The sequence below is a fragment of the Conger conger genome, chromosome 17, assembly GCF_963514075.1.
Source record: "Conger conger chromosome 17, fConCon1.1, whole genome shotgun sequence".
Lineage (NCBI taxonomy): Eukaryota > Metazoa > Chordata > Actinopteri > Anguilliformes > Congridae > Conger > Conger conger.
The window spans coordinates 19,126,897-19,150,777 of record NC_083776.1 but is presented as its reverse complement, the minus strand read 5'-3'; the positions used below and the strand labels follow the sequence as shown (position 1 = coordinate 19,150,777).

General features: G+C 42.9%; 2 protein-coding genes across 5 annotated transcripts; both read left to right on the top strand.

Moving 5' to 3' along the window:
• Positions 1 to 5: 5 nt before the first annotated feature.
• hao2 (hydroxyacid oxidase 2 (long chain)) lies at positions 6 to 9,823 on the top strand. Of its 3 annotated transcripts, XM_061225708.1 has the most exons (9): positions 6 to 141; positions 1,664 to 1,834; positions 2,326 to 2,477; positions 4,549 to 4,838; positions 5,447 to 5,665; positions 6,208 to 6,366; positions 7,033 to 7,102; positions 8,362 to 8,442; positions 9,579 to 9,823. In XM_061225708.1, exons 2-8 carry the CDS (start codon positions 1,686 to 1,688, stop codon positions 8,415 to 8,417), a joined length of 1,095 nt encoding a protein of 364 aa, XP_061081692.1. In that variant the 5' UTR covers positions 6 to 141; positions 1,664 to 1,685; the 3' UTR covers positions 8,418 to 8,442; positions 9,579 to 9,823. The 3 variants fall into 3 exon arrangements, with proteins under 3 accessions (XP_061081692.1, XP_061081693.1, XP_061081691.1); XM_061225709.1 differs by having other exon boundaries at positions 1,664 to 1,816; positions 8,362 to 9,823; XM_061225707.1 differs by having other exon boundaries at positions 8,362 to 9,823.
• Positions 9,824 to 10,856: 1,033 nt separating this feature from the next.
• On the top strand, positions 10,857 to 22,517 carry si:rp71-68n21.9 (kelch-like protein 9). 2 transcript variants are annotated; one of them, XM_061225700.1, is made up of 8 exons: positions 10,857 to 10,961; positions 11,433 to 11,485; positions 11,884 to 12,097; positions 12,557 to 12,689; positions 14,035 to 14,231; positions 14,776 to 15,577; positions 16,953 to 17,066; positions 20,218 to 22,517. In XM_061225700.1, exons 2-8 carry the CDS (start codon positions 11,481 to 11,483, stop codon positions 20,709 to 20,711), a joined length of 1,959 nt encoding a protein of 652 aa, XP_061081684.1. In that variant the 5' UTR covers positions 10,857 to 10,961; positions 11,433 to 11,480; the 3' UTR covers positions 20,712 to 22,517. The 2 variants fall into 2 exon arrangements, with proteins under 2 accessions (XP_061081684.1, XP_061081683.1); XM_061225699.1 differs by having other exon boundaries at positions 10,893 to 11,066.
• Positions 22,518 to 23,881: the final 1,364 nt, after the last annotated feature.

Here is a 23,881-nt window from a genome sequence, read left to right as displayed (position 1 = left end):
ACGAAGTACAAAGAGCATTGTGCTGCGCTCCGCTACGTCCCGTTGTGAACTGCGTCCTGCGCTGGTCTGCACACAGCGACGCTTTACATTAAAACAAGCTGCTGCTTCCACGGCGGAAGTGCTCCACAATCCTCTTTGAAGGTAAAGACAGACGTGTGTTTTTGCATGTGTGCGCATGATCGTAGATAAGTCTTGTATGGTTTGAAATGGTCTGTGTGCCCTGTAAACATGCAGAATGGACAGCAGTACTCTGTCAAGTGGAAAAGATTGTTGATTGTTGCCTAGATTGAGTCTGACATACCGTGATGCGATTGCTGTTCTTTTGAAATGCTGACAACTTTTTTTTTTTTTTAAGAAAATGTATTTATGTTCATGTTTTTAAGGGAATTTATATGGAAATATATAGAATGGAAAGATGGGAGAAACACTGTTTCATTACATCTATTGGTTTAGGTCTATGCAATATAAAAGTGTATGTACGCTTGGGAGGTCTGGTGAAGTGTTTAAGGTTGATGAAAGGCATGCTATGCAGGATTCTGTCCTTGAAAATATTATGAAACAAACATGCGCAGTCACTGCTACAATACACTGGCAACCTGTGTCTGTGTTCACTGCTGCCCGATAACTTGCTGGTCTACTTGTATTTGTTATTCTAAAAACTGGTCAGGCCTTTTCTGCACGTGGGCCTTTTTATTTCTGGGTAGTATCTGAAAAGCATGTGTCCAAATGAACTCATACACTTTATGATCGAATAGAAATAGGAGGGCAAGAGGAGGGTTTGCAAGAGATTAGCCTTGGTGGCTTACCCTTAATCAAGTGGCTTGCCAGCTTTCAGTAACATTAGATAGCTGCCACATTATTAGCGAACTAAATTCAGTTTTACTTTACAATTAATGCCAATTATTCACACACTCACACACCAACGGTGGTAGGCTGCCATGCCAGGCACTAATCAGCTCGTTGGGAGCAATTGGGGGTTAGGTGTCTAGCTCAGGGATACACCCAGGATGGAATCGAACCTTGCCAAGCGATAATGTCGTTTTGCATAATGTCGAGTTCAGCATAGAAAGAAATCCTGCATAGTATGCCTTTAAAAATAAAATTAGAAATTTATATATAAAGGTGTCAAAATGAAGTGGGAAAAATACTATATTTTTTGCTGAAATTATTCTATGTAATGGCTATACTACGCAAAAAAAAAGAAGAAAAATCCTGTACAGGCAGGAGTGAGAAACTAGACTTGAAAATGCCGAAATTTCTTGCTGTTATTCTTGTTATTCTGAAACCACTCACGTTTCCTGTTTAATTTATACATTTAAACAATTAAGGGGGAGTTTACTTATTTGAGCTTATTTCCCCTGGAACAATGTGGGGTTAAGGGCCTTGCTCAAGGGCCCAATAGCTGTGTGGATCTTATCATGGCTACACAAGGGCTAGAGCCTTCCAGGTCCCTGTCACGTACCTTCACCACTACACAAAATATTTTTGCGTTTGTTCTTGTTTATTCATCCATGCATGCACCATTTGCTCAAGTTATTACTCCATGTCAATAGAGACAGTGAAGACAACGCATTGCTAATAACGTGAAGAATGGGGATGAAGGCTGTTTGTTGATTGCAATGTTTAAAACAATGATGACGATGTTCCCGTTGCGTTTGCTCAGCGAGGGTGTGCGCTGTGCGGAGATGGCTATGGTCTGCCTTACCGACTTTGAGGAGTATGCCAAGGAGCATCTCTCCAAGGCTACCTGGGACTACTACGCAGCCGGGGCGGATGAATGTTGCACCAGAGATGACAACCTGCTGGCGTACAAACGGTACTGCACCCTACCAGGGTAACGATCACCGTGCAGTGCTACATACTACCTGCCACTGACCACCCATACAATTACTGTGGAGTGCTACATACTAACAGTCACTGACCACCGTTACAATTACTGTGGAGTGCTACATACTAACAGTCACTGACCACCCATACAATTACTGTGGAGTGCTACATACTAACAGTCACTGACCACCCATACAATTACTGTGGAGTGCTACATACTAACAGTCACTGACCACTCATACAATTACTGTGCAGTGTTACATACTAACAGTCACTGACCACCCATACAATTACTGTGGAGTGTGATGTACTAACAGTCACTGACCACCCATACAATTACTGTTGTGTGGAGTGCAATGTACTAACAGTCACTGACCAGTCATGCTAATGCAGTGCTGCTAGCTACCAAGATCACCGACAAAGACCAGGGGTATGGTCTTACAGTCCAAACTTGCATGTGTTCCGATTCCTCGTTGAGCTCATTGCTCGTGTCGCCAGGATTCGTCTGCGGCCACGGATCCTGAGGGACGTGTCCATCAGCGACACCAGGACAACGGTGCAGGGCACAGAGATCAGCTTCCCCGTGGGCATCGCGCCAACCGCCTTCCACTGCCTGGCCTGGCATGAGGGCGAGATGGCCACCGCCAGAGGTAAAGGGGGGCCAACAGCACCCTGTCACTCACGTGACGCAGTCATGACATCAACGGTGGTGCAGTGGGTAGGGCTGTCGCCTCACAGCAAGGAGGGTCCTGGGGTTCGAATCCTGGCCTGGGGCCTTTCTGTGTGGAGTTTGCATGTTCACCCGTGTCTGTGTGGGTTTCCTCCACGTACCGCGCTTTCCTCCCACAAACCAAAGACATACAGGTGTACATTCTCCACATTGAACACGGCTATGAGTGTATGAGAGGTGTGTGCCTTGCAATGGATTGGCGACCTGTCCAAGGCGTATTCCTGCCTATTGCCCACTGCAGGCTGGGATAGGCTCCCTGTCTTGTTCAGCAAAGTCCAGGAATATGGCGGTTAGATAATGGATGGATGGACTCATCAAGTTTAAAATACATCAGGTGTATAACTCGCTCACTCACTTATGGACAGTTTGCTCAGAGCCTGCGCTTCTCCAGATGGCCTCTAGAGGGCATGCCATGTGTCTGCACAGGATCTGTGCTTTGTTTTTGTTTGGCAACATTGTTTGGGCCTGATTAACCACTGTGGCTGCTGGTAACTCTCCCATACACACCAGTAACAATTTTTCAAGCTACTGGAAAAACACTCCTTTATAAGGCTACATTAATGTAGAGACCAGTTGCAGATTATGCTGATCTCAAAGGCCATGCTGGTACTGCAGATTGAGTCTTTTTTTTTCAGTTAAAATTCTAATTCCCAATGAAGCCTGGTATACTTGATTAACAGGTACACTAGATTCATGTGAAATGTGGCCAATCTGCTGCTAAGAACTGTTCTATAACGCATGCCCATTTATGATATAGACATGATTGTGTAGTCAAACTTTTGTGATATGGTCACCTAAATATCCAATATTCCATGATAGTAAGATAATAAGTTTGCCCATGCATTTTATATGGGGTAGAGCAGTTATAGTTATGAAACAATAAATGTGGTACATTTCATGCAAGGAATTTAAATTGTATTTTAAACGGCTAGGCTGACGGTGTAAATATAAAGCCGCAATTTTGTCCAGATATGATACTGGTTTAATGATTTTGCTTGTATTTGAATGTCACAGTAACAAACTTTGCCAAAGCATTTATACAGTATGGCGCAGGGCAATCATGGTGGTGACGCAATAAATCTGGTCCATTTTAGGATATTGCATTTTGCTTTCAATATCTGATGGATAATGGGGTTTCAAATCTATATTTCATGTTTTTCTTTGTCCAAATGGCTGGTCTAACAATTTGTTTTATACCAATACAGGTACAGTTCTACTTGATTTGGGAAACAGTTAAACTACACACACAATAGTGGAAAATGCAGTTCTCTGCCCAAAACTAGATATATAAAAGACTACTACACAAAACAATGTTGGACAGTGGTTGCATGCAATATTATTAAATAGACTACTTAATACACAGTAAAATGTCCAGTGTTAATTCAACTCTAACAAAGTAGGCATACATACAGTGTATGGTCCTAATCTGGACCAGAGCAGGACCATATGTATTCTGTAAGAGTTGGATTTTTTACTGTGCAAAATAAAATGAAAAAATGTAGGATTTACTTACACTGGCTTAAATTATGGACAGTGCTTGCAAGCAATTACGCATATGTGACGTCTTCAACTTAATCAGTTTGTCACAGCCGACTTAATAATATTGCATGCAAACCCTGTCCAATGAGTTTATGTAGTGTAAAGAAGGCATAATGAAAAGCCATGTCCAGTTTGCTATTCATCTATGCTTTAGTTAGCAAGCTATGAGTCAGTAACTGATGGGAGAAATTTACTGGTATTTTGTAAAGAATTTGCATGCCGATGACTCCCTAGTCTGACGTCAGTTCCAGTTTTGGTAACATTGGTCAACTTGAATGTGACTAATACTGAGTGTCTTACTGCAAGGTGGAGACACTGTATAGGGTCTTACTGGAGAAACCTTACAAACATTGTTTTCAAATTCTTTTTTAACTGAAGAGCTATGCATTTCCAGTCTATCCAGATCTATCCAGTAGAGGTTTGGTGAAAGAAAGCCTCTTTCTGTGTCCCAGCCACAGAGGCAGTGAACACTTGTTATATTACCAGTACCTACTCCACTTGCTCAGTGGAGGAGATTGTCGCGGCTGCACCCAACGGGTACCGCTGGTTCCAGCTGTACGTGTACCGCAACCGCAAGGTGTCCGAGCAGATTGTGCACCGCGTGGAGGCGCTCGGCTACAAGGCACTGGTGCTCACCGTGGACGTGCCGTACACCGGGAAGCGCCGCAACGACATCCGCAACCAGTTCAAACTCCCGCCGCACCTCAAGGTCAAGAACTTCGATGGAGTCTTTGAGGTAAAGGTGAGAACACCTTATCTTATCCATGGCATGAGAGTAACAACAACAGTGCACCAAGCAGAATCCAAACAAGGGCACTTCATACAACCCTACCAAAAGCAGGAGGTGCTTAGTGTCAGTGGACTTGATGCTGATTGTATCCTGGTATTAGACATACTGGCCAGACTAGTAGCACAGGTACCGTCTTGCAACAATCTGTCTCTTGATAAGGGGCTCAATACATCACCAACACAGGTGGAATGGAAACCAAAACAAGACAATCATTCAAGGACCAGAGTCAAAAGTTCTTGACATGGTGCCTGTGGTAGCAGCCAAACTCCTAACGACAGTAGTCAATCTACTACAGGTCAAGCTATATTTTGAAACAGCTGGTAGATGGTCGACCAGTTCAGACCAGCTCTATACTCAACATTGACCAGCTAAAACTATACATTTTCAATCCGCTGGTCATAGCTGGATTATACCAGGTTGGTCTTGTCTTATTCTCCAAGCCTCCAATTTGTCCTTGTTCATCAGTGAGACAACTACCTATATCTTGGGATACCTGTTCTTCCAACAGCCATCCGAGGGATGCACCTCCTGAATTTGTCCGTTTGTGACCTCTCCTACAGGAAAACGCGGGGCCTGAGGAGTACGGGATCCCCGCCAACACTCTGGACCCCTCCATCAGCTGGAAGGATGTCTATTGGCTGCAGTCCCTCACCCGTCTGCCAATCATCATCAAAGGAATCCTGACCAAGGAGGACGCAGAGCTGGCGGTGGAGCATGGAGTGCAGGGCATCATCGTGTCCAATCACGGGGGCCGGCAGCTGGACGGAGGTCCCGCCACGGTGAGAGACCACTGAAGCCTTGGCTATAGGGGCAGCCTGCAGTCTAGTGGCTAAGGTACATGGCAGGGACCTGGAAGGCTCTAGCCCTGGTGTAGCCATGATAAGATCCACACAGCTATTGGGCCCTTAAGCAAGGCCCTGAACCCCATATTGCTCCAGGGGAAATAACGAAATGTGAGTGGTTTGTGTGTTTAGTTGTGGTAGGAGCAAAAAAAAAAGGAATGCAAATCCATTTTGGAAGAAAAAAAAGGGAAAGTTTCCAAAGGCAAAGTTCTTGTTGTTGTGACACTTAACCCTTTGAGTCCCAAGAGTGCTATACATAACTGCCATAACATCCCAAGAGAGATGGCACTCTTGACCTTCTACCCTTTCAACAAATCAAAATGACTGCTATACTATACTATCCTAAATTCTCAACTTTCTCATTTTTCTCAACCAAAGCCTTTTAAAATCCCTTGGGATTTGGGTGGAACCGCTTCATATTGGGCTTGGAACTGAAACAGTTAAACAGTGCCCCCCCCCCCCCCCCCCCCCCCCCACAGATAGATGCGCTGTCAGAGATTGTGGACACGGTTCAAGGCAGGATCGAGGTCTACTTGGACGGGGGGATCCGTACGGGCAGTGATGTGCTGAAGGCCGTGGCCCTTGGAGCCAAGTGCGTTTTCATAGGCAGACCGGCAGTGTGGGGCCTGGCTTACAAGGTAACATGCAGCACTGAGCTTACTTGTGTGCATGTGTGTGGTATACTGAAAGCTCTGTCCTGCTCCCTACCCTCCGATTGTCCCCCTGCAATCGCATGGATCTCTACCTCACCAGCCAAGTATTTCAGCACATCTACGACTTCAAATGATGCTAGCTGAAAATTATGTAATAACTGCATCATAAGTAAAATAGCAGTTGTATGCAACATTGTGAGGTAACTAAACTACAGAACATTTAGGTGAATGTTTATTGTCTATATAACCAGCGTTCTGAGCATGAAGAATTACTCTTATTAGAGGTTTTGTGATTGTTCTCAAACTGAAATATCATTGACATTTGTGCTGTTCTATAAAAGAAAATCTCCCCGATGGTACAGCTCTGAAAAGAAGAAGGTTGCGCGCAGTATTAATTTCATGGTTGACACAAGGGAGGTAAATATGTGATACAATAGGAGGGAATGTATATCAGGGAAGACGGGAAAAGCTGACCGACTGATTTAGTTTCTGATGAGTTTATTGATTTGGTGGCTGACTAAGTCATTGACTGACCAATTCATTGACTGACTGATGGACTGACTGAGTCACTGGCTGATCTCTGGCAGAATCACTGACTGACTGACTCACTGCCTGACTGATTGAATAACTGACTGACATTGTGTTTTTTAGGGGGAAGAGGGGGTCAGAGAGGTGCTGCAGATTCTCAATGATGAATTCCGTCTGTCCATGGCACTCGCTGGTGAGTAAGGCGTGGCCTGTTGCCATGGTGATGCCTTAGCTATGATGTTGCAGGATGTTATCGGGAACAAATATTAAATCATCAGGCACAGTCAGATCTGTTTACGTAACAGAAATATTCAAGGTTTTGTGAAATTGTTTTAAAGAACTGTGTCATGGGGACCTCACTTGTGAAGGACTCCTGCTGAAAGCTGGTGTTTAGACAAGATAGGGAACGGACAGCTGCAAAAAGTGCTCATTACTCAACAGATCCTTGCAACAGTAGAGTCACTTTCCCCTGCCCTGGAGTTATTTATTACATTACATTACATTATTGGCATTTGGCAGACGCTCTTATCCAGAGCGACGTACAACAAAGTGCATACCCATAACCAGGGATAAGTTCGCTGAAAGACCCAAGAGGGAAGTACAAATTCAACTGCTACCTGTACAACAAAGATAAGGACAAGGGCCAATTTTTTTTTTTTTTTGAACAAAGAAACAAACAAACAACAGAGCCAAAGTTAACTATCCAGCACACCTACGACTTCAAATGAACTATTTATGTAACAGATAACGCTTCACATTGGCATAACCAGTCATTTGAGCCCAATAAGTTTAATATAGTTCAACAGTGCTTTTCTGCAGGACAGACCTGCAGAAAATAATATTATGTAACATGGGAAAGTAATAAGGTCATATCAACAAAGGGTACCATACATTATGCAACTGAACAATAGTGATACACGCACTTATTTTAGTAAAGGTAGAAAGGCTTTACACCATAATTGTGTTTCAACTTGAATCTAATGGAACCGAGTCCATGAGAAAGGTGTTTAAGGTGCGAGCCAATCTGCTGAGTAGAACTGCTGCTGGCAATGCAGTCTAACTGCATATTTAAGCTGAAAACTGAGACTTAATTAATGAACATCTCAACTTGAGTGTTTTGTAGGGAATGTAAATGAACATGAAACAAAAATGAGTATTTAACCCTTTCAGCCCCAAGCCCAATATGAAGTGGCTCCACCCAGATCCCAAGGGGTTTTGGCTTTGCTTGAGCAAATTTTTTAGGGTTTTAATAGGGGCTCAAAACAATAGCATAGCAGTTTTTTTGATTGGCTGAAAAGGTTTAAGTTCGAGAGTGACATATGGCACTCTTGGGACTGCAAGGGTTAAATATGTAATAAGTATTTATTATTTATGTGTGCCACATATGTGCTATAAATGATCAAATAAATTATTTTGCATCTGCTAATGATGCTCTATTTCCTTGCCTTCCAGGCTGCAGGAATGTTGCAGAGATCAACAGGAATCTCATTCAGTTCTCCAAACTCTGACCCGACGGTAGATCCCTGGCCTGCAGTACGTTACATTTTTAATCACCAGTTATTCGGCCAACATACTACGGCTAACCATTCTACCACTGCTACTGCAGGGAGCCTTGGACGAGAAAAAAAATCTTGGTTCAAGAACAGTACAAGTCAAATATACTGTATATATATTCACAAGCAGGAGACAGATGCTTTTCTTATGGTGAGATCAAAGATACCGGAGTACTAGACTGGTTGCTTCGCTCCATCTGATGTGCATTCGGTTCACCTATCCATTATGTTTCCTAAAGAGATGTAGACATGGAGTTTGAAATGTCAGGCTTACTTAGGGTGGGCGTATATCATGATTTTCTCAAGGGTTACGATGTTGGGAGCTTGGATGCCCTCTCACACTTGGCAATGTCAGACTGTGACAACAGATGGGATTATAGCCTAGACGAAGGGCTCACGAACAGATCAGAAAAACTGAATATTGTACATGGACCCCCCTCCTAATTGGTCAATGGGAATCGACAAAACACAGAATCCACTCGCAAGACCTCTCACACCTGACGAATCCAATTATTTTCAATTGCTTTAACCTCCTGAGACCCAGGTGAAAAAAAAATGTCTTGGATGGCAAAAACATGTTGAATATATATACATATATTTAAATAAATTTCATTTGAATGTCCCGAAAATACTGTATAGAAGGGAAACCAAAATAGAATGTGCCCGTTTGAGGACACAGGGTCTCAGGAGGTTAAAGGACTCTGTGTAATGGGGGCCTCAATTATGACATGTCAAAAAACTATCAGGACCCTGTAAACCAGCCAGATTGGTCAGACGTCAAAACCCAATGTTTTTCTTACAATTTGGTCCCAAACGGCAACTTGTATAATGTACGCCCGCCATTCGTGTAGTTAAACCTGGTTTCACATCCATTCAGCGGTCTCACTGGTGGCCAGTCTAGTAATTCTATATCTGTGGGTAAGACTAATTCTCAGGCCTGTCAATCACAGCAGGGATGTACTGACGGAGGGAGGAGTTCATGTAGGTGCTTTGAAGGTGTAGCAGTGAGGTAGAGCCAGTCTTTATTTCAAGCAAGTCAGAGGGTAGAAGAAGAATTTGTCTTTGTTGTGACTCTGGAACTGTGGAGACTATTTCTATGGAAACTGTCTTCCACAGAAAAAGACAAAAGTGCAAAAGATATGAAGATGGATCCACTGCAGCTTGGGACAAAAATCTATACAAAATACTGGACTGCAATGATGTAAAGATGTAATTTTGTGGCGATATAATCTTGTAACGGTGGTGATAGAAATGGCAGTTGCTTATCCTCAGAATCCGACACGATCTCACCGGCAGCCAACGAGACAGACAATGAAAGAAACTGAATCTGCACAAATAAAAGAGCTTGTTTTCTGAACAAACACCGCTTCCTGTTGTCCCTATAGACAGCATACCTCAGGGGATTGAAGAGTGAAGGAAATGAAACTGCTGCTGAAATGAAACTAAACACAAGAGCTGAACATTCATAAAAGCACATTCACATGCTCAACTTCAGACAGAAAATAGACACAATGCACCTCAAAATATCAATAAACTGCAACTGGACTGCCACACTGCACTGAGTATTTACTCACTGCGGAATAACATTCGGCTAACTTCAACCGTTTCCAATCAAACAGTAGATCCTATATCCAGAGAAATGTGGCACAATTAATAATTTAGTTGATATTTAAGGTCAGCAAATATAGCAATATAACTGCAGAATTAACTAAATTAAGACACACAAGCATTAAGGACAGTGTACAAAGGGAGAATTTAGCATACATATCACTATGCTCAGAAAATACTGTTACATATTGCCATTATTAAAAAGGTACTACCAAAAATCATACTGTTAAGCTGACAATCCAAGTCAATCACGTCAGTTACAGTAAGAGAACAGCTCAGAATTAATGGAAGGTGGTGATAAACTCACTCCAGCACTAGGGGCTAGAACTGACGATGAGCTGAAGGGTTTTGGGGAAAGAGGATGAGGAGTGAGCCTGGAAGTGTTTTGGGGGGAGTTGTTTAGGTGGCCGGGGTAAAGTGATGGTCTGTCAGTATCAAGAGCTTAAACCAGCTGCAGGCTGTCCTCAGTCCGCTCAGTGTGTCAGAGGGTAGACACAATAGCTGGCAGCAATTTTTCTTCAGTGTCAACATTTCATTAATTCCCAAGTCCCAGTTTTTTTATTACAGTGCCAAGATTATTATTTTTTTTATTTTTTTTAGCAAAAATAAACACATTGCCTGCCAACGCTCAGTACTTTAGCTAATTAACGTAAGGTAGATTAAAATCTAAATGTGAATCGTTGCTCAAGAACTAAAGCAATCCGCCACAGACCTCTCAACTTCTGCATCTGTGTCTGAAAAAACACAGGAAGTTACTGAGAAGCGGGTGGTTAGTTTCGCTTGCCTAAATGTGTCACTGCTTTCCGGAACCTCGGTGAGCGCAAAAGCAACTGCGAAGACGAGACTGTCCACATTTATGCGCTCTGACTGCTTGAAGAAGGAAAACTACAGGTAAGTGGCTCCCCTTCAGTCCCGTTCTCCATCCGCACCCTAGAAGAATTGTCCAGAAGGTGCACACACAGTGCGGCCTGAGCGAATGACACTCTAACCGTGCAGGTGAGCTTTGTATAATTATACTGTTGATTGTGCTCTTGCTGGTATACACAGTTTACACTTTGGGTGCTTCCGTTTAACCTGACCTTCACAAGAAGTGCACAATTAACCATGACGTTCACATACAGCAGATACTCATCAAAGTATAGTGTTCACATACAGCAGATACTCATCAGTTTTCATGGCACTGCAATGATTACTGTACTGTAATGCAATACTAATGCAAGTAGGCCTAAATACTGTATGAACACTTGAGCAAATGCAAATTAAGCAAAAAGTGCATTAATAATATAATCTATAACCAACTTTCATCTTGCAGTTTGAACCATAAACAAGACTAATGCTGTTTTAATGATTTTATCTTCTTAGGAAAGCCACTAAAAAACAGTTTCAGAACATATCCTCAAAAAACAGATAATGGGGTAAGTTCCTCATTTCCTTTGTGTGTGTGTGTGTGTGTGTGTGTGTGTGTGTGGCAGTCAATTCTAACCAGCAATTAGGGACTGGTAACCCAAGTGAATTAGACTCAGATAATCAATATAGGTTGCTTCTCTAGGTTCCTATTAAGAGCCCTAACATAAATTGTATTTTTCCATGGTTGAAGAGCATTAAATAGGAGCTAGTTTTGCATTACCCTTCTCCAATAAAATGTGTTCAAGTAAGACATATGCAGACGAGATATTGATCAGATACACAGCCTTCAGTAGCAGAGGCTAATAATACAGTGAATAAAACATTCTGTGTAGAACAGGCATCTATTGGGGACACTTTTAAAGTTTTGTTTGGGGCAGGCAATCCACTCACCCTTTCCCTGTTACAGGAGCAATGGGAATGAGTGCAAGACGCACTCCAAACTGTTCCGCATCGGGAGCAGGGGATCACTGAGGGAGCCCCCAAAACCTCCATCCCAGGCCGCCAAACCCCATGTCGGAGTCACAACGCCCGCCGAACTGAGCCCAAAGCACCCTGCCCTTGCTACCAAACCCAGCACCAGGGAGTTTAGCAGCAGTGAGCACGGATCCGCCATTCTGCAGGTACGTATTGCACCTTATCTGACCTGTTCTGATTGTCCTATGACCTTGATATGCACCGTTTTGTACGCCACTTTGGATGGAATCGTCTGCTAAATAAAATGTATGTAATTGGATGTATTGGTGTTACATCTCTGAGGGGAGTCCAATGGTATTTGTCTAAACAAAAAAGCTAGTGTGGTCCATGAGTATTTGGGCAGTGACACTGCGTAAAAAGGCCTGCAGTGGTTCATGGTTCACATAACATGGGTGTAAATACCTGCAAATTAAAGCCAGCAGTCTTGACCTCGTATTCATTGTTTTCAAATCCAATGTCATGGAGTACAGAACCAAAAAGCAACATTTGTGTCAACGTCCAAATACTGCACTGTACAGTAAGTGGCAAACCAGTGAGCTGAAACAATGAAGCATGTTACATAATCGATTCAAAATCCCCCGTACACATGTTGTTTTGCTGTGTAGGGGTTTGAACACTTCCGCTCCGATGAATCCCTCTGTGACGTCACTCTGATTCCGGGTGACAGCAGTTCCACTTTCCCAGTGCACAGGATCATCATGGCTTCAGCCAGCGACTACTTTAAAGCCATGTTCACAGGTGAGCCCTTCCGCCTGCAGTGATCACAGAGGGAGGGAGTGTGCACCTAATGCAGACCAGTGAGGAAAGAATCTAGAACTCTGGGAGGTTGGAAATACAGGTTGAGAGTCATTTCGAAACAGACAAAGTTAGCCCCAATATAGCTCAGGTTTAGATACAGCCTGCACTCTCAGAAATAAAGTTAAGAAAGAGTGTCTAAAAAGTTACTAATTCTTGTCATTGGGGCAGTACCCAACAGGTACGTAAGACTGTACCCCTAGCCAGCAATATGTCATTTGTACCTTTTTTGCTTGGAAAATGTACAATACTGTACTTTCAAGGTACATTAGTGAAATTTGATCCTTGGAAGAACAAAAATGTCCTGTACCTCCACTGACACTTTCTGAGTGTGTGGCTCTGTCCTATTTGGATGGAAAACTTTCACTTTTCAACCAAATGCAGCCGGGTATTCCCCTGAAGATGGCCTAGATGACGTTTCACTGACACAAAAATGTTCACTGGGCAGCAGTTCAGCACTCCAACACTCCTCTCTCAGTCTCATCAAAAGCAATTATCACATATCTGTACTTCCAAAGATAAAGAACCTTTGGTGTAACAGATACATTTCCAGTATCCCATCTGTTGGGATTACACTCCAAATGTCTATACTGGTACCCATCGTCTCATCTTGGCTCAAAAATTACAAATGAATCTTAAGGATGCAAAACATAGCATTTTAGAAGACAGGTCCTGTAATCTCTTGTTCACCTGTTTCAGCAATCATATTATATTGATCAATCTTGTCCTGATGGCTCTCCTGTTTGAAGTCATTAGCTCAGATCGTGACCTGCATTACCCAGACAAGCAACTGCCAGTGCAATTCAGATTAAGAGCATCAGTTAATATTGGGTTTAACCCTAGTTGTTGTTGAAAAGTTAAGAGTTTATACAGGCAGACTCAAATTATATTTTATTCTATTACTGTAACTAGCAGGTTTACTCCATGCAGTGACAAATAGTAGCAACTTTCCGTAAATATTTGTGTTACGGTATTTTGATATTCAGACAGCCTTTCACCATTGGTGAGTGTGTGAATAGGTGAATGAGTGGCATTAATTATGAAGTGATTTCCTCTCTACTCTACCCTATGGGCCGCAGTGTCTGCAGGCAACTGTGCGCTACGCCACCTGATTTCACCAATTCACTTATGATCTGAACCACGCAGGTAAAATAAGTGGTGAATTCCGGTGGTGTAGCACACGGTAGAAGAAAATACCTGCAGACACTGCAGCCCGCAGGGCATGGAGCAGCGCTGCAAGTGTTGCCGGAATTTACCATCTAACACATCTTTTGGGGGTGAATGACAGGCGGGATGAGAGAGCAGGAGCAGAAGGTGATTAAGCTGCACGGAGTGAGCGAGGTGGGCCTGAGGAACATCATCGACTTCATCTACACGTCCCGCGTCTCCCTGAGCCTCCGCTGCCTGCAGGACACGCTGGAGGCCGCCAGTTTCCTGCAGGTGCTGCCCGTTCTGGGCTTCTGCAAGGAGCTGCTCCGGAGCGAGGTGAGGGAGAGGGTGGAGGCAGAGGAGGATGTGAGGGTGAATGTGTCTACTGTATTGAGAAGTCTTACTGGGCTATGTAGGTACTGAGGAGGGAGGTAAGATGAGGGGTGGAGGTACACTACACTAAGTGTTAGTATTTAGTCTTGAGTCTTGAAATGAGCCTTAAAGGGCCAGTACCAAAGGCATGGATTGAGCTTAATCCCGGACAAAATTAGAAATAAGATTAAGTCAAAACATAAGACTCAAATGCTTGCTAAGATTGACATATTTTTCAGGTTTTGCAGTGTATGTAAGCCTGAGTATGTCCAATATTAATGACTGGGGTAGATACTGCAAGCCAGGAATTTTCTTTTGAACTGCTTAATGGGTAGAGTCCGTATTACAGATAATACCGCCTTGGGTTTAAGTAAGAGTCGAGCAAATATACAAAAAGCAGCGATGTAGCCATGTCTCTGAATATAGGCAGGGGAATGGTGTCAACTGTGTCTTTTGGCAAACCTCTCCTGGTTGCTATATGTGTGCTGATGAATGTGCGCTCTGGCAGGTCACCATAGAAAACTGTGTGGAAGTGGGCAACATCGCCAGCGACCTTCTCCTGGAGGAGGTGCAGACCTACATCAACGAGTTTGTCTGCCAGAACTTCGCCCAGTTGGTGAAAACGGAGACGCACCTGCTGCTGTCGGAGTCCAGCGTGGCCTACGCCCTCTCCAGCAACTCCCTCAAGGGCTTCACCGAGATGGAGCTGTTCCGGGCGGCGCGGGCGTGGCTGGCCCACGACCCCGTCGCTCGTCGCCCGCACACCCACACCCTGATGAAGTGCATCCGCTTCCCCCTCATGAGCCCCACCGAGCTGCTCCAGATCTCCCAGGAGGACGACGGCACCCTCCGGACGGACACGGCCTGCGTCAACCTCCTGCTGGAGGCCAGCAACTACCAGATGATGCCCTTCCTGCAGCCGGCGCTGCAGTCGGAGCGCACGCACATCCGGTCCGACGCCAACCACCTCCTGGCGCTGGGCGGGGTGATGCGGCAGCAGCTGGTGGTGAGCAGGGAGCTGAGGCTCTATGATGAGGAGGGCCAGGCCTGGAGGGCCCTGCAGCCCATGGACATGCCCCGCTACCAACACGGCGTGGCCATGATCAGCAACTTCCTCTACATCGTGGGCGGCCAGAGCAACTACGACACCAAGGGCAAGACGGCGGTGGACAGCGTGTACCGCTACGACCCGCGATTCGACCGGTGGCTGCAGGTGGCCTCGCTCAACGAGAAGAGGACCTTCTTCCACCTCAGCGCCTTGAAGGAGAAGCTGTACGCGGTGGGAGGCAGGAACTCTTCGGGAGAGATCGGTGAGGCACATATGCCCTAACGTGGGACAAAGCTTTGAGCCTTTGCTGGACATTTTATTTTTAATCATCTAAGTGAATCATAATATAAAAACCACACCTCCCCATACTCTGAAACCGCCTTGGCTCAACAAAAGCATATACTGCACTTCACTACATTACAATCACATGGTAGATATATTAACATTGTTCTGCTGTTTCGCAAAGGTGTGCTGTGTTTACTATGCCAAGTTGTGTATGCATCCAAAGCACCTTTTCCCAGCCTTTTTCCTTCTGCGGCACAATTTCCAAATTTACAGAATCTCATGGCACTCACTCTGAAAAGTGAGCAAAATGCTAATGTTAATGTAACGCTTCAACAGTCGGTCTATATGTTGTTTTTTCAAAATTTCTAATATTTCAAGGACATTTACTTTGGCTTTTGCGAATAGGATTTGTTCATTTAACCTGAACCTTTAAGTTCAGTCAAGGATTTTTCACACAGCACACCTCACACTGCTTGAGAAAGGCTGGTCTAATGTGCAAGGGCATGGGAAAGCGATACACCCAATATCCAGAAGTCAAACCATTCTGGAGCCATCAGCCCAATACATTCACTGCAGTATTATCCATCAGATAATCTCAATGTACCAGTGACTCCTCTGGCCGATAGCACCCGTTAGCTGTGCAAGCAGTACCAAGCCCCAGCTCAATGGAGCCCTGTGCTATTCTGCTACTTCAGTGTCCACCCAACCTGATGAAGAATGCTGCAGCGATAAGACAACATTACTATTAGGGACACTCTGAAATGGGGAACTGAAACATGTCTGATGTCATATCTGGTTTCATTATTGCTATTTTAAGTAAGAAATTAAAAGCCTGAGAACAGAGAAGAATATATAAATATACCTTTATACTTTATTACACCCACTTATTCATGCGGCCATCTAATCAGCCAATTGTGTGGCAGCAGTGCCATGCATAAAATCATGTAGATACAGGTCAGGGGCTTCAGTTAATGCTCACATCAACCATCAAAATGGGAAAAAAATGTGATCTAAGTGACTTTGACCATGGAATGATTGTTGGTGATAGACAGGGTGGTTTGAGTATCTCAGAAACTGCTGATCTCCTGGGATTTTCACTCACACTAGTCTCTAGACTTTGCAAAGAACTGTGGTTATTTGCGTGGTTTTCTCTGAACACATAACACATCATAACTGTAAGTGGACAGCCTGTAGCAGTAGAAGTAAAAAATAAAAAATAAAAAAGTCTAATAAATACCTAATAAAGTACTCTGTGAGTGTATATTTTAGAAATGTATAATTAAATTAAATACATAATTGTGACGTTAGAATTAAATAATTACTGGACATTTGTGCATTCTATGTTCACACAGGCACTGTTGAGTGCTACAACCTCGGTAAGAACGAGTGGACATTCGTGTCACCGATGACAGAGCCCCACTATGGGCATGCAGGAACAGTGCACGGGGAGCTGATGTATGTGTCTGGTAAGTTCATCCACTAATTTACAGCACTTGGATTTCGTACATCTTAAATACTTCAACATAATACTGATTCATTAACTGATTAAGCACTTATCATGGCATTGGTCACTGGATATTACCATTATTATTTTGCAAAGAATGTGCACCTTTGTGAGAGGAGGAATTGTAAGTGCATATCTGAACCTCTTAGGATCTGAACCCTTTAAAAGTGTAACATCACAAATTTGTGATTCAAAAGCGATTCAGACTGTTCAGATCCACACACAACCCACAACCATCCACTGTCCACACAGGAATGTAAATTTGAGCAACTCATATTCTGACCCAGAGAGCCTTGATCTTGTTCTCATAAATAACCAACAAAACCAGAACTGGGAAGGCAACCTGAATTGTTTCAGTCAATATAGTGATAAGCTGAATCAGGTGATTAAGAGCTGGGCTGGAATGGGAAGGCCAGAATACAGAGAACAGTGCCAGGGTTGTGCTGCCATGCACGAATCACTAATCTCCATGCTCATAAGAACATCATCAGAAACTAACATTGTGCAAATGAAGACTACTTTTTAATAGCAATGATTCTTTTAAGGACAAATACGCCTTTCCTGTCCCATTATCCTATCCCCCAGGCTAGTCGACTGGAAAATGTGTACTACTTCAGATCCTTTATTAAGACAAAGGTCTTGTTGTTTATGTAACTGCTTCTATCCACTCAGCCCGGTATAACTCAGACATTCCGATAGGTCTGGGTCAAACTGCAATATTTTTAGCAGCATGACCTGAAATGGCTATTTCAGTTTCTAGCATGTGTAGGCAGGAGTGTATTGTAAGGTAACTAACCAATTAAGATATTCAGTAAAAATATATTTATACTACCATACCAAGCATACACAAGGCTATCTAATAATATTAGGTATTCACATGTAAAGTTAGTAGATAAGTACATTTGATAATTTGAGAAAATTGAATTCAATAACATTTTTATCAAAAATATAAAAACTGAAAGGGATCCTTTTTTTCACAAGCTATAACTGAGCAGTTGAGCAGTTTAAATGTTCAACTGTTCAATTGTCTCAGTATTGTCTCAACAGACAAATCCAGAGATACTTTGATAAAATGCTAAAGCTGTTCTGATGAGGCTGTTCATGCACAAACAGCTGGTAGGCTAAACTTGCGTGCTGGAAGCTGTAGGTCTACTCAGCATCTTCACACTTGGCATTTCATTTTTTTAAAACCTGCATAACATTAGAAATCAGCTGAAAACATGACTTATCACACTTAGCTATGTTATAGTATATATATTGTTTTTTACTAAATATAGCCTGCCGTATTACATCATGTAGACACAGTACATTCGCCGCATGTTTTGGCAAAAGAATATCATCTCATTACATTCACTCGATCTAGAAAATTGTTTACTCGACAGATTACATTTTCATGGGACATGTATCACTCCAACGCTTTTATTTTCTTCAAAATAGCAAACATATTAGCAATATTCTTTCTCTGGGCAGTTTAGCTAAATCTACCTAGTTAACCAGCTTACACTAGCATGCTTGACGTAGGCTAGCCAACTTCAACACCAACAAAATAAATGAATGTAACTTAATTTATGTAACACGAAATTCCATACTTGACCCCTGTAAAGGTAGAAAGGCAGTATCAGCATCTTATTTTTATTTTTTTCCAGTGGAGTGGAGCACCCAAACACTGAACTGCATTGCTGTAACTATGTTAGCTACAATAGGATATGATCATACACTAGGCAGTACGCAGACTATGTGAGAAGAAAATTAACTAACCATTCTCAACCAACGGTAGCTATATTGTTCTTTTTATTAATAGTGGTTACGTGGCGTTTAGCTCACTACATGGGGGGGGGGGGGGGGGGGCAGAAGCTGTAGACACTGTTTTGAGAGAGAGAGAAGGAACAAAACGTCAGCAGTCTACATTTTTGTTTCTTCTATTTTGGAGAGCACACACACAGCATTCACCAATAAACTTCAAATGTCCTCTTTTTGTCTGAAGGGAAACGTGAAAATGATTAAACTTCATCTAAAGCAACAAATTGGATTAGATGGATCATGTAAAAAAAAAAAATCTAGTCAGGTCAACCTTTTCGTATTTTGAACCAGTTTTAAATTGACTGGAAGAACTGGGGATCAGAATAAAAATCTTTATAACCAGTTTGTGGAGTTTGGTAAATTTCCAAAGTAAAGTTATTCGTTATTCTTTCTCTTTGTGAAGAAGAATTTCTTTATTATGACTTGTTTTAATGATTTAAATGTTTTAAATGTCTTAAATGAACATGGTTTCAAATTAAAAGGCTACATCGTGCCTGCCTTTAAGCTGCTATAAAAGTCTCAGAAACTGACTAAGACCAGTTATGCACACCTGCCAGTGCAGTTCACATGGGTTAAAACCAGCTACAGAGGAACAGAGGCCCATCTTGTTAGTTTTTTTCCATTCCAATGATCAGCTGGGTGGACAGTAAACCACCAGTTCAAATAGTTATGTAGTTGGTTGTTACTATGGACAATTGTTACTATTGTATTATAGCTGTTTAGCAGAACACGGATTTGTGGTTTACTGTGTCGGGGAAGCAAGGCTGGGATGTGATGGCGACATCCTCTTCCTGTATGACATTTTTTCGGAGAATTATTTATACACTAGTGGGGAGGAAAATGACGTGGGTAGCTGGCTTGAGGTCATTGTGGAACTGCAATGTCAGTAAAACTAAATGTGACCTTTGGAGTCCATGGAACTGTCTCATTACAACACAGTTTAGGTTTCTGAGCTTAACAATGTAAATGGGCCCAAATTTGGCCTGGCGAATCCAAAAATTGAATATTGAATAAAACAAATATATTGTCATTGCAGTTATGTTTCGTGACCTTGGAATTATATCGTTCCATCTGCGTAGTTTTCAGATTGAGCTTCAAAACATTTTGAAATTCAGGGCAGTTTGCCATGGATCAAGATGACAGATCTAGATGATAGTGCTCTATCAAAAGAACAATATCAAAATCAAAATTGCCCTATAAACAACATATTTATGACACTAATTTTCATCAAAAATATCAGTGAGAATAATGGATTTATGAAATGCACGGGATTAGGAGCATTGTGTCAAAGAGTACTGCCGTTACCTGCACAGGTGGAATCACGCGAGACACGTTCCAGAAGGAGCTGTCCTGCTACGATCCTGAGACGGACAGCTGGAGCCGGCGGGCGGACATGACCACGCTGCGGGGCCTGCACTGCATGTGCACCGTCGGGGACCACCTCTACGTGATGGGCGGGAACCACTTCCGGGGCGCCAACGACTACGACGACGTGCTGAGCTGCGAGTTCTACAGCCCCGCCGCCGACCAGTGGACCGCTGTGGCGCCCATGCCCAGGGGCCAGAGCGACGTGGGCGTGGCCGTCTTCCGGGGCCAGATCTACGTGGTGGGGGGCTACTCGTGGAACAGCCGCTGCATGGTCAACATCGTGCAGCGGTACGACCCCAAAAAGGACGAGTGGGAGCAGGTGTTCAATGTCCTGGAGCCGCTGGGTGGGATCCGGGCCTGTGCCATGACGGTCCACCCCCCCGACGGGTCAGTGGAGGCCCAGACCCAGGAGTGCCCCCTCTCTACCCCAAAACGATGAACGGGAGGAGGGTCAGTAGAACTCTGATACAGAGGTAACAAAGTAACATTTGGTTGCCTGCAATTTTGTTCTGGGAAAGGGGTATAAAGTGGGTGCCTGAACAAAACTTTATTACAATTGACCTACCCTGCCTTTACCCATTTCATGTTGTAAAGAAGATATTTTTGTTCTGTTAATAAATTATTATTGACCAAAAGTTATTTTACAAAAGAATTCCTTACACAACATATTGTTATTAGATAAATTGACCACAGGCTCAACATACTGGACTAAAGAGATATCTTTGACACCACTGGACCCCAGGAACAACCACTATGGAGCCGTACCCAGGGAAGAGAGGAGAGGAGTTGGGAGAGAGAAAGGTTACCTCTGGCTAAGCAACCAGAGCTTGCAACCTGGACTGCTGACCTAACTGGACCAAAGATGCCACAAATATAATAGGATATAGTATGCTTTTTAAATTTGGTGTGTCTCCTGGACCCCCTTCCCAATCAGCCCAAAGAAGAAACAAACTTTCTTTGTACATTCAATATGTTGTAGCTTCTAGTAATTAGAAGTGAATTGGACTAAAGGTCAAGTAACAATTCAGCTGTTGTAAAGACTACAGTGAGTCAACTGGAAAATACCAAATCACACATAACAGAATAATTATCTTCTTTGTTGCAGATTACTATAAACATAAAATAAAGTCATGAAATGATAAGATGTGGATATAATACGGTATGATTAAACAGGCCAATGTTTACCGTAACTGAAATCAAAGAAGTAGACACATGGTGGCTATATCACAAAAAGTCCCAATTTCCCACTTCAATTTGGGGAAATTCCCCACATTATAATAGAGCCCAATGTCATATGTGGAATGCCTGGGGGATTGTGTAACATCTGGCAGTCACAAGGCAAAATTTTGTTAGGCATTCATATTTTACAGTGGTTGATTAGAAAGCCTGTCATACGAGCTGCGGCGGTGCAACAGGCTAAGACGCAGCAGACTTGCGGTTGCAGTTTGCTGCAGTTGCACACTGGGGACTGGGGTTCGATTCGCGGTCCTGCCAAAAGCCAAGTTTGGCCGGCTCATGTGGAGCAGCAATAATTGGCTCGTTAGGGGACAAATGTGACAAATGTGTGATCTCTTGAAGATGATGTGAAATATGTGAAAGCAACCTTGGTCCAGTGACATCATCACAAAGATAAGACCATAGGGAGGCCAAATGTTAAAATGCAATGCCAAGGTCTAGAGAGCCATTAAACAGATAAATGATTTTAGTTAGCAGTGGACAGACTGACATTAACCAACTCTATTCACTGGTATGATGAGAAACATAATGGTCACGCAATTACAACATTGCACTCTTCTTGTGAAGATTGCTATAGCTCATTTGGGAGTACCAAAGAAAATGTCACAAACCCACACCATCAATAATATCGCAATGGACTAAACTGAACACCACTCTATTGATGCAACAGCGGTTCAGCAATAGCAGTTCAGCAACAGCAGAAGTTAAATATTATACAGAAGCTTTTCCTACACACCACTGACTTTAGCCGTTGTTGGTTGCCAAGGACACAGCAGGGAGGGCACTTCCAGTACTACTGGAGAAGCCTTAAATATTATGTTTATACAATACATTTATATTCATACACAGGAAACTGTTCAGTGTTAAATCAACTCAAAGTAGACTGAATGAACACAGGACATTTTACTGAGTATTATGTTTAGGTCCATTCTGATGACGACTGTGACACGACTGTGACACATCTGTGCATTTCATTATTTGAATAAAGTATATACTGTATGTTATGTTATTAATTGAGTTAGTGTTGCTCTTGTTCTATAATAAGCATTCGAGATATAGAGTATAATGGGATATACGTTCAGAACATAGGCTTGGGCAGACTTTGGGATAAACTGCTGAGAAACAGCCTATAGAAATGGCATCTGAAATATGTGCCACAAAAAAAGTACATTCGCTTAGCAACTTTTCCAGATTAAAAAAACAGATTGAGGAGTTGTCCTCAGCAGGCCTTGGTATTGAGAACAGTTATCGGTGGCCAGCGGTCTGTCTTTATTTGGTGCCAGAATAATATAACGACAGCGGCGCCAGGATTCATGATAGGTCGGGCCTAGAAATGTCACGGGCGAGCCTGTTTATAAAAAATTGAAATAAAAATAAATAAATGACTAATCATATGCATACACGCATTACACATTGGCTTTTGTAAATAACGCATTCGGGGTAATAAGGGTTTTTGTTTAGAAGGGTGGCCACATTCCCAGGGACATAGCCTAGTATAGAAACTAACGTATCCAACTGCAATCCATTTAAAATACATAGCGGCCGCTGTCATTTGCACAATATTAACACCAGATTAATGTAACTCTTCTTTATTAATCCAAAAACTGGCATTAAAGAGAATGCTTCTCGATTAACTATTCAAGAAATTCACACAGCAAATCATACGTTTGGCCCGGCAAAGAAGAGAATGCAATGATTTTTATGTTTATCCCACAACTGGGAATGAAATGGCACACGAGCACAGGGAATAGCTTTGTATCGTTGTGATTCGATGTCCCCGTGCCATGCAGTTCTTGCTCTGATAATGGAGCTATAGGCTACGTTGCAAATGTTCGCCTCGGATTTCGTTCGGGCAGATAAAAACCTAGGTTCATATAGTTTCTTGGTCAGTTCATTAGTACATTCAGACCTGAAACAGTGTCCATGCAGCAATGAATGGTAAGCAAGGACGAGTAGACCTGCGTCTATGTCCTTTTTCATACGAAGATGCTAAGTGGTGTCCATACGTCCTCCGTGAGCAATCGAAAAATGAGGTCCATACATTTGGCGGGAGGGGGGGGGACCTTACCTTAATCCGCTATTGATAAGTGTTTTGGGGAAACTTGGACACTTTCTGAATATCTTCATTAAACAAACACGTCCACTTGACCTTTCAATACACTGCTGCAACCGCCAACGTTTCCCTCGCGCTCAGCTAAAAATTGTTGTTGCTTAGAGCGACGGCATAGAGCTGGACAAAATTATTATTGATACGTTAGGTAGTTGTAGCAAGTTGTACGGTATATGTAGGCTATTCTAAAACACGGGATTCACCCTGTTGTGCTTTAAATTACCATAACACAGCTATTAGCCTACACATTCCGAATAAACATG